The sequence below is a fragment of the Oncorhynchus gorbuscha genome, linkage group LG17 (assembly GCF_021184085.1).
Source record: "Oncorhynchus gorbuscha isolate QuinsamMale2020 ecotype Even-year linkage group LG17, OgorEven_v1.0, whole genome shotgun sequence".
In the NCBI taxonomy this organism is placed as follows: domain Eukaryota; kingdom Metazoa; phylum Chordata; class Actinopteri; order Salmoniformes; family Salmonidae; genus Oncorhynchus; species Oncorhynchus gorbuscha.
Genome location: NC_060189.1, coordinates 14,830,278 through 14,841,136, shown reverse-complemented (window position 1 = coordinate 14,841,136; position 10,859 = coordinate 14,830,278). Strand labels below are relative to the sequence as shown.

Sequence of the window (10,859 nt, the reverse complement as noted above, 5' to 3'; positions counted from 1 at the left end):
TGTGTGGGAGACTCATCCAATGAGGAAGGGTTAAATACCAGCAGTGTGAAAATGTCTTTGTCTAATGCAGCTGTATTGACACACTGGGAAGAATTAAACTTGGTTAGTGTTTATAGTGTCCATTGCGTGTTTTACTCAGAGAATTAGAACCTAACACTAAACACACAAAACTTTATAAAAGTTAGATTACTGATACACACAGTTGACTTTTGTCATACGAGCCAATACTAATTAATAACTCCCTGAACCCTCAGTCCCCATCAGTCTTATACTGCCATTTTGGGCCCATGATTGTCCTATTTCAAATGTCTTATCTTGCTCAATCTGACCCTGACCTTAAATTGGTCATACGTCAAAATGGGACAATTCAAATACTCGTGTCCCACTACTAAATGTACACAATCAAGGTTTCTAGCCAATCAGGATCAAGTGTTAGTACTTGTTTCTTATTGCTTACTGGTAAGAGCAGAACATTGGACAGAGACAAGAACTCCACACAGTCTCAATGAAATACTTCAGCTTTACCGTATTGTCAAAGAGCAGTCATGGAAAATAAGACATTCTACATTCATCGGCATGTTATGCTGGTCAAATAAATGACCTTAAAACAAGCCTCATCAGCCCCAGTGGATTTACTGTGTAGGTTATATACATGTTAGTGATACTGTACAGGAAAAAAAGCCTAAATAATCAAAATCATTGCAAATTAAATCACTCGAAAAACAGCAATTAACTGTTAAATAATTGTCTTAAGGCTGATATTGGCATCATGATTATGAGCCAAACATTCTCAAAACACTAAAATTTAGCACAGATCATTCACAAGTATTCAACTTTATTCATAACATGGCAAAAGAGACTATTTACATACGCATCAATTTATAGAAATTTAAGAATTCTCCAGAAATAAAAAACACTTTCTTGGTGTTCAAGTCCCCCAGTCTTCCGCCCTGTAAACATAACAATAATTTATAGAAAATTATTTGATCAATATCCAATTAAATTTGCTTAATTCATTTTTTAAAAATGTTCTCCACTGGTTGTCTGTCATAAATACAAAAAAAACCAGGCTGTAACCGTTAAAAGAAAATCTGGATAAAATAGTTTCCTCAGAGTAAAGTTAGGAGTTCAGTCCACAGTTGCATCTCTAGAATGGATTCCTCTGTCTCCTTTTCTTCATCTGTGTTATAGTGTATTGAAAAGCAAATACCCAGCAGGCACCTTACTACTTTCCCCCCCCATCCTATTATTCAGGGCAGTTGAAGGAAAGGAGACGAGGAGATTCACCCTATGAGTTCTGACAGTCTGTAAGATTCCAAGTTGATGCTGTAGTTTGTTCAGGGCTAAATTGGCATCCGATCATAGTTTCTTCCTGCGGGTGACTGGTTTGGGGAAGATTGCCTCCAGCACTCGTTTGCGTCGGAGGTTCATCCGGGAGGCTGGGGCATCGTTCTCCTCCACCAGCCTCCTCGTGGTGCGCGGGGTGGGCTTGGCCGGACTGGGCATAGGAGAGATTAAATCCACCTTGGCTGGGGGAGGGGGCGCTGCATTGCGCCTGGGGGAGAGTAAGAGAGAGAAGGTCATCTTGTGACGTCTGGAACAAACTGATAGAGAGTGAGCGACAAACTTTTGACATCTGTGCTTTGGACAAATGGCACAGAATCTCCAGTCACTTGTCACCCCCCAAAATTCTAAAAGGTCTGTAACTTTACACTTTACAAAATAAAATTGCGTACTATAGTTTTTATATGGTAGAGAATCAAACAAAAATGTAGACTACAATGCCCATTGGATTCTTTGCATATTCAAGCCTGTCTAGAAACACAACACTACCCATTTACAAGACTCTCCTGTAGTATGGTTGGCCACCCTTGGTAGGCTATAAAATAGTGCAACACTACAACCACATACTTTACATCTTAATTAAATAAATAAAGAATGTCCCATAAAAAATATGTCTACAATTGAAAACAGACTCTGGGACGGTTGTGGGACGACAGATCCCAAATTGATATAACCACTGCACATATGAAAAATGTAAAAGACTAGAGAGAAACCGATCAGACCGTTTGGCTTAAACTGTTGCATTTTCTTCATATAAGCAGCTCAACAATGAGCACATGGCTGTTGATTAAGTATGAATGTTCTAAAATACAATTAGCAGAAAAAAGTTTTCAAAAACGCACCACACAGACTAGTGGCTTCATCTGACATTAAAATATTTTTTAGACAAGAGGAGAAACCTAAAGATGCATCAACTAGCACGGTTTACTAATGACTAGGATCATCATCAACTAGCACGGTTTACTAATGACTAGGATCATCATCAACTAGCACGGTTTACTAATGACTAGGATCATCATCAACTAGCACGGTTTACTAATGACTAGGATCATCATCAACTAGCACGGTTTACTAATGACTAGGATCATCATCAACTAGCACGGTTTACTAATGACTAGGATCATCATCAACTAGCACGGTTTACTAATGACTAGGATCATCATCAACTAGCACGGTTTACTAATGACTAGGATCATCATCAACTAGCACGGTTTACTAATGACTAGGATCATCATCAACTAGCACGGTTTACTAATGACTAGGATCATCATCAACTAGCACGGTTTACTAATGACTAGGATCATCATCAACTAGCACGGTTTACTAATGACTAGGATCATCATCAACTAGCACGGTTTACTAATGACTAGGATCATCATCAACTAGCACGGTTTACTAATGACTAGGATCATCATCAACTAGCACGGTTTACTAATGACTAGGATCATCATCAACTAGCACGGTTTACTAACGACTAGGATTATCATCAACTAGCACGGTTTACTAACGACTAGGATTATCATCAACTAGCACGGTTTACTAACGACTAGGATTATCATCAACTAGCACGGTTTACTAATGACTAGGATTATCATCAACTAGCACGGTTTACTAATGACTAGGATTATCATCAACTAGCACGGTTTACTAATGACTAAGATTATCATCAACTAGCACGGTTTACTAATGACTAAGATTATCATCAACTAGCACGGTTTACTAATGACTAGGATTATCATCAACTAGCACGGTTTACTAATGACTAGGATTATCATCAACTAGCACGGTTTACTAATGACTAGGATTATCATCAACTAGCACGGTTTACTAATGACTAGGATTATCATCAACTAGCACGGTTTACTAATGACTAGGATTATCATCAACTAGCACGGTTTACTAATGACTAGGATCATCATCAACTAGCACGGTTTACTAATGACTAGGATCATCATCAACTAGCACGGTTTACTAATGACTAGGATTATCATCAACTAGCACGGTTTACTAATGACTAGGATTATCATCAACTAGCACGGTTTACTAATGACTAGGATCATCATCAACTAGCACGGTTTACTAATGACTAGGATTATCATCAACTAGCACGGTTTACTAATGACTAGGATTTTCATCAACTAGCACGGTTTACTAATGACTAAGATTATCATCAACTAGCACGGTTTACTAATGACTAGGATTATCATCAACTAGCACGGTTTACTAATGACTAGGATTATCATCAACTAGCACGGTTTACTAATGACTAGGATCATCATCAACTAGCACGGTTTACTAATGACTAGGATTATCATCAACTAGCACGGTTTACTAATGACTAGGATCATCATCAACTAGCACGGTTTACTAATGACTAGGATTGTGCCTTTTGCTGCTGGACAATAAAATAACGTTTTTGAAAACCAATAAAACAGAGTAAAATGCTGGTTTAAATGGCATATTATGCGTTTATTAAATAATTCCCTGAACATTTATGTTGTTGTAGGGTTAGGTTATGGTTATGTTGTTGTATTTTGGCTAGGCTACTTTGAAACAATATGCTGCATGACAAATCGTCCATATTTTAAACAATTAAGTTTATGGTGAAATAGTTTGGAAATGCTGACCACCCCCGCTCTGATTCAAGTTGGGTGATGTGCGGTGTGCAACAGGCCCTGTCCTTCACTCTCCGGTTTTGTGACCATTTGATCTGAACGAACCATGCCTCGAGTATGTCGACAGAATCTTAGACGTTAATGTTAATTATCCTTCATTATATTTGTTAAAAATGACTGCAGTCTCATTAAAGTTTAGCGACATTTTCTGGCGCCTCACTCATGTCAACATCTGTTTAGACATAAGGCTGTAGCCAATATGCATATCACCTACACTGACCTGTAGGCTTTCTTTATGTACATGAAAAATAGATGGTAATATTATTCCACTGTTGGCCCCTCTGATGCAATTCTGATCTGTGTAATTGTTTGATATGGTGTGATAAAAACATTTTTTTATTTTTTATTTTAATGGTATATTCTTTTGTCCGCCAATTTATTTACTTGTCCCGGACAACAGCTAATGTCCTGGCGGGTTGGAGCACTCACATTGCAGATGGAGTGTTAGGGGAAGATTTGACTGGAGGAACGCCGATGGCAGTATGTCAACAGAACTTACTTGGTTGTTCGCCTCTTGGGTGCTTTGGTTTTAGCAGCAGCCGTCTCTTTCTCCACATCGTCTTCTGAGGAGTTCTTTTCCTGAGCAATAGAAAGATCTAGTCAGAGACTAAGCTTGATGGTTTTAGCTAACAGCAACCTGACATGTAGCAAATTACCATGTATCTGTGAACACAGCCTCTGTGTTCACCGATCTGAGAGGATGGGATAGGTGAGTGCAATATGCCAAAGGAACCAGTTATTGTATTTGAGGGCTAGGTGGAGAAATCATCTCCACCATATTGTGTAAACCTAGACAGTCCATTTAAACCTGTGAACACTAAAGTAGTGGCTGAGGGAGGAGAGCTATGGAGGCAAATGGAATCGGCCAGTCCTGTCTTGTCTAACATCAGTCTAAAGGAGGTGATCAACGGACCTCGTTATCAGGCTGTGCTGCAGTGGTGTCCGCCGGTCGCCTGGTACGAGTAACAGGAGGCGCAGACAAGTCATTCTGACCGGCAGACTCTACTCTCCTACCTATCAGACAGAAGATGAAAGGTGTGAAAGAAAGCCAGAACAACCACAGAATAACCTTCCTCTTCTAACCAAAGTCTAACAGGCAAATGTGCTAAAAAATTAGGAGCAAGTTACCTCTGGTTCTCCTTCGAGGTGGTGAGTAGATGAACGAGTCCCTGACGGGGCTTCCCTGGTCGGCCTCGGGCACCATGATGTCTCCCATCGGGAGTGGAGAGGGCGACCGCTGACCCAACGACTTGGTGACTCTCCTCTTGACTCTCACCATCTCTGTGATGACCGGGGCCTCAACCACTTCCCTCTTGACCTCCTCGTCACGGAGTCTCTGGATGAGGGCGTCGGCCACCGGCGTTCCGGAGACCACCTCCAGCGGCGTCTCCAACAGGGGAAGGTCCTCCTCCTGGTGGTTCCACAGGCGGCTCCTGGTTGGTCGACGGTAGACGCTGAGGGGCGGGTCATCCAGGGCGAGTGCGGAGGGCGTCTTCTCAGCGGTGCCTTCAACCCTCGTCTTCCTCCGGCTGCGGGGAGGGGTCAGGGCAACCACTTCCTCTGTGAAAAGGGAGAGGGTCACGCCCGCACGGGTCGATTTGCGGGTCACCCTGCCTGGACTGCTGGGCTGTTTGGCCCTTTCATCATTCCCCTTCTCTTCCTCCTCAGGGACCACCGACTGAGTATGGGCGGCTGGGGTCTTGGTTTCAGTTGTGCTCTTCCTAGCGCTGCGTGTAACAGACTGAACTGACACCTGGTTGGCTGTTTCATCCATGGCTGTTCGCTCTCTGTTGCTCCCAACCTGGGTGTTCCTGGTATGGCGGGTTCCCGTCCTCGGAGTGGCCTTCTGTGGAGTGCGCCGCTTGGTCGGGGTGTCCTTTGAGAGGACCACAGTTGCCGCCGGGACCTCTTCCTCCCTTTTCCTCTCCTCCTGCTCTCTCCAAGGCTCCGGTTCTGGCTGGGATTCAGTTTTCCGAGCGCTTCGGCGAGGTGTGACGGGAACTCCGAAGTCCTGGCCGTGCCGGCAGCTCCTGGTTCTCCGTCTGGGTGTGATTGGGACCTGAGCGTCTGTCTCCATCTCCGTCTGTCCCGCCGGCCTCTCGTCCTCTGACCCAGGCCTCTCCGCCTCCACTGAGGTAAACTTCACCATCTTCCTCTGGTTGGTTATCCTGCGTGTCGGAGTGGACGGGGCTTTCCTGACCCCCACTGAGATTTCCTCCACAGACTTAGACTGGCTGTTGGAGGTCTTGTCCGGATTCCTCTCCTCCAAACTGGCTATAGAGAGCTTTCCGGTTTGAGCTGCTTCTTCTTCAAGTATGGCTGCCAACTCACTTATGGCTTCTCCCTGGACAGGTTCATGGTTATCTGACTGGATGGAGTCATTGCTTTCTACCTGAGACAGAGGCTGGTCTGCAGGGACAGTGACAGGCTCCTCTCGCTCTTCTTCTAGCTCAACAACGTCTGCCTTCATCTCCTCCTTTCGACGAGCACACGAGAGAGTCTCCTCTTCCATGGTCATCTCTTCCGTTTCCTCCAACGCTCCGTTCGGCTGCTCATTCTCATCCAGGACTGGTGACGCCTCTTCTGCTTTGGTTGGTTCAGAGTCAGCAGGGATCTCATCTGGCTCTTCTACATGGTCTGTGTCAACATCTTCAGCTGATCTGGCTGGTTTAACCTCAAAGGATTCAGGCAGGACGTCCGTGACGAGAGGAACATTCTCCATTGACATGGCCTCAGTTCCACCAGTCTCTGCCTCCATCCAGCTATCCATGATCCCCTCCAGGGTGTCCATCCCCTCCAGGGTGTCCATCTCAGCCTTCTGCTCCTGCAGGGGCTCAGCTGCAGCCAGGGGGGTGTCCTGGTTGTCCGTACTCAGGCAGATGACCTCCGGGTCGGTCACAGGCGTCTCAGACGTGCCACCTGCCTCCTCTGTGGTCAGATGCTTACTGGGTTCTAGTGGTACAGTGTCTGCATCGTCATCCCCATCCTCCAGAATCAGAGAGAAGCTGCTGTGGGCTCCAGAGGTGGCTACCTCTGGTTGGCTACCTTCCCCCACCTCAATGAGCCCCAGGTGGGCGCCGTCGGCCAGGGCATGACCCTCCACCAGCTCCAGAGGAACCAGCAGGGTGGTGGAGGGCTTCAGCTCTGTGTAGCAAACCCCCTCTGCCTCGTCTCCTCCTACCCCCAGCCTCACCATCATCACCTCCCCCTCTAGGTCATCCTCCACCATCTGTAGGGGAAACACACAGAAGCATGAGAACATTTATAGAGCACAACCTACGATCACAAAACGAGATACTTTCACCCCCTTTTCAAAAAGTGCAACTTTTAACATCAGTCACCCATAGCATTTAGGTCCACACTGCTTACAAGACTGAGTTATGAAATCCTAAGACAGTCACTGTTTTACCTTTAGGTCTGCCTCTGTGGTGACCAATGAGAGCACAGCTGCATCCTGCTCCGATAGTGCAGGCAGGAACTGGGGGTGTGGCTGCGGGAGATGGTCCAGGAAGAGAGAGGGGGGCGGCAAGGGGGCTTGCTGCCTCCCGTTCCCCTGCACCTCCTCGATGACCTCCACCTCGCTGCCAGAGTCCTGCTCAGCTGGACCATCTGACTCATCTTCATCATCATCATCCTCCAACACAGAACTAGACAGTTCCTCACTGTCATTCAGGCTCACCACAGCTACAGGGAAGGAAGAGCCCCACCAAACACACTCACTAAAGGTAACATTAGGTATTATGAGTAGCGATGCACCGATGACATTTTTGCTCGATACCGATATCCAATATTTCCTTGCCAAAAAAAAAAACAATACTGAAAAGAAATTTACATTTTTAGCTGCCTTTTAAGCATTCTAGTACAGTTAAATAGTTCACACACACACACACACACACACACACACACACACACACACACACACACACACACACACACACACACACACACACACACACACACACACACACACACACACACACACCAGTCTAGGGCAGTGAATCTGTGCAAGAGGTGTCACTACAGTTCCTGGTTCGAATCCAGGCTGTATCACATCCGGCCGGGATTGGGAGTCCCATAGGGCGGCGCACAATTGGCCCAGCGTTGTCCGGGCCCTCATTGTTAATAAGAATTTGTTCTTACCTGACTTTCCTAGATAAATAAGTCACACACACACAATTCTACTATTGTATTAATTTACATCACTGTCAATGAAATACTTTTATTTAAGGCAAACTGCAAACTCCACTATTGTGCCTAATCCTTATTGTGGCGAGCTTCACAACACATTACCCAGTCAGGTCGAGCCTCATTAGCCAGATGAAGCTAGCTGGCTGCATACAACGTTAGCATTGGGCAACTGAGTTAAGTAGCTGGTTAGCTATTTATGTTCATGAACTGAAGTTCAATTTCAAAAGGAGAACAAGTGGCAACCTAGCTAATACTTACAAGGATCCAAAATCGTTGCTAAGAATAATGAAAAAGACCACAGTTTCTACTGGTTATTGTTTTCAGGCTGGTTGTATTGGTGCTAGCTAGGTACCAAGCTAAAGCTAGCTACCCCAGTTATAGTTGAACAAATGATGCTTCATTACCAACGCGGTATTGTAAACATTGTTCGTGGCCGGTGTTTGCTTGTTTGCAGACTTTACAGCTTTGACAGTGCTACTATATATTTTTTGACCCAAACGTCGTTCCATAGTATGATTGTCGTGAAGCTAATAGCAGTGACGCTATTACTGTGTAACTCTGGTTGATTGTCAAGGGCAATGAATCCCATTATCTTGCCTTTAATGGATTTCACCTTTGAGTTGTCTCGCTGAAATGTTCTTACTCTTCGATCCACACAGCAGACATTGTGGGCTAGGTTAGGAATGCTGTGTTGCACGTGTAGAGCAAAATGTTACGTGCCGTTATTACGTCATGTATGCACGGTAACTTTAACATCGGTTTTAACATCGGCGTTAAACTAGACACCGGATGATACCAATGTTGGTATTGTTAACTAATACCGTCAGATTCCGATATGTTCACCGATATATCCTGCATCTCTAATTATGAGCATTCCAGACCATTATTGGTCGGTATTAGCCCAGAGAGGTGTCAATTCTGCTGCCAGCCAATAAAAACACAAAATAATTTGTGGTTGTAGCTCGTACAGTGAGCCCGTGTTAGATCTCTGATCGCATGACCTAGAAGTCAATGTATGTGACAAATAAAACAGTCATGAGCAAGAGGTGAGAGTTCACTCACATTGGGAGTCGGTGCCCGTGGGGTCGGAGGTGGCTATGGACACCAGAGACTTCTGGGTGGTGAGGGCCAGGGGGACGGCTGTAGGAGTAGACTCCTCCTTTACCACGTCACACACAGGCTCACTGCCCAGGGGAGAGAGAGGAGGTTTTATATCAATAAATGGTTGTAAGCACATACACAACCAATATTGTTGGGATGCGTTTCAGGACGTACCTGTTGAAGGATGTCCAGTTGTCAGAAGCCTTGTGGATGCCCGAGCGGGTCAGGGGAGGAGACAGGTCGTTGCCAAACAGATGGCGCTCCACAAACTCATCCAGATCTACAAGAGCAAGAGAGGAATCAACCAGGTCATCGTAGGTTTAAAATCAACTGCATCAAGATGAGTCCCGTCTGGGTAAAACTCTTCCAAGTTTAGTATTTCGATGTGGTTAGGTTTAGCTCGGTCACTTCATTTCACTGTGGTTGGAGTTACCTGCACTGAGCTCCCCCTCACAGGCCCTCAGTACATTATCAAAGTCTAAAACACCTCAAACGGTCGTGCCTTTGCACAGTGAGGATAATCTAAACCATTCCTCAAAAACATTAACGTTTTTGATTGAACACACATTTTTGGTGTTCACTTTGCCTCAGAGACTACACAGGTTTGAATAATTTGACACCATCTACACAGAGCTGAAACCAAGCAGGACATGAATGTAATGTATTTAATTTGTCTACTGGAGCATCTGTAAGATCCTGGCTGAGTGATGTCTTCACAGGTGGGTGGAACCCTCACCAGTGTGTTCTGTGGCATCCACAGGTTTCATTGGTTCAGTGGGTTGAGATTCATCCTCTTTGGGAGTCTCCTCCTCAGTCTCCACCTCAAGCTCATGGTTGGGCATATCAATAACTTCCTGGTGAAGATCAGATTCCTCAACCACCACTGTGTTAGGAGTTGGTTCTACTGCCCGTGTGACCCTTGGTTGGACTACAACTTCCTTTTCAGCCTTAGACTCTTGTTCAGGGCTGACCTCCATCTCCCCTACATCCTGGTCCAGCTCCACTTCTCTGCTGACCTCTTCCTTTACTTCCAGGTCCTTGTTCTGCCCTTCCTCCAGTGACAGGAGGAGAGTCAGCTCATTGGCTGCTGCAGGCTGCACTTCCTCCTTTGAGAGTGGGGCTTCCAGTACTGCTTGAGTTTTGAGGTTAACCACCACTTCATCATCATCCTCATCTGTGACCTCATTGGCTGGATGTTGAAGCGCCTCCATCTCCAGGTCTTCAGGCAGAGGTGCATCATGGAACTCCAGTGTGGTGTCCATTGAAAGGACAGAGGCCTGGCTCGTCTCCAAACCAAGGCTGAGTCGTCCTGGCAACGTGCTAGGCAATGCAGTTACCACGACAGAGAAGCCGCTCTCAGACTCTCCCCTCTCTGGTGAGGGCTCGCGGACCGGTGGTTGCAGGAACTTCACATGTGTGACCTTCACCTCCTCTTCCTGCCCTTCCTCATCATAGTCAGCAGAGTGTGAGGTCCAGGCCTCAGGTCCAGCCTTTGACAGTGGAGAGCCTCTGGTCAGCAGGCTAATCTCATTCTCGGTTGCAATCTGTAGA

General features: G+C 45.6%; 1 protein-coding gene across 2 annotated transcripts in view; it reads right to left on the bottom strand.

Moving 5' to 3' along the window:
- Nucleotides 1–818: 818 nt before the first annotated feature.
- LOC124001205 (protein ELYS-like) overlaps nucleotides 819–10,859 on the bottom strand; it is a 44,811-nt gene continuing 34,770 nt past the window's right edge. For both annotated transcript variants that reach the window (XM_046307828.1, XM_046307829.1), the window contains exons 29-36: nucleotides 10,045–10,852; nucleotides 9,483–9,588; nucleotides 9,270–9,391; nucleotides 7,429–7,703; nucleotides 5,148–7,248; nucleotides 4,933–5,033; nucleotides 4,519–4,598; nucleotides 819–1,555 (exon numbers count right to left, since the gene is read on the bottom strand). In XM_046307828.1, the coding sequence (XP_046163784.1) occupies nucleotides 1,360–1,555; nucleotides 4,519–4,598; nucleotides 4,933–5,033; nucleotides 5,148–7,248; nucleotides 7,429–7,703; nucleotides 9,270–9,391; nucleotides 9,483–9,588; nucleotides 10,045–10,852 (3,789 nt within the window). In that variant the 3' untranslated portion in view covers nucleotides 819–1,359. The remainder of the gene's footprint in view (nucleotides 1,556–4,518; nucleotides 4,599–4,932; nucleotides 5,034–5,147; nucleotides 7,249–7,428; nucleotides 7,704–9,269; nucleotides 9,392–9,482; nucleotides 9,589–10,044; nucleotides 10,853–10,859) is intronic.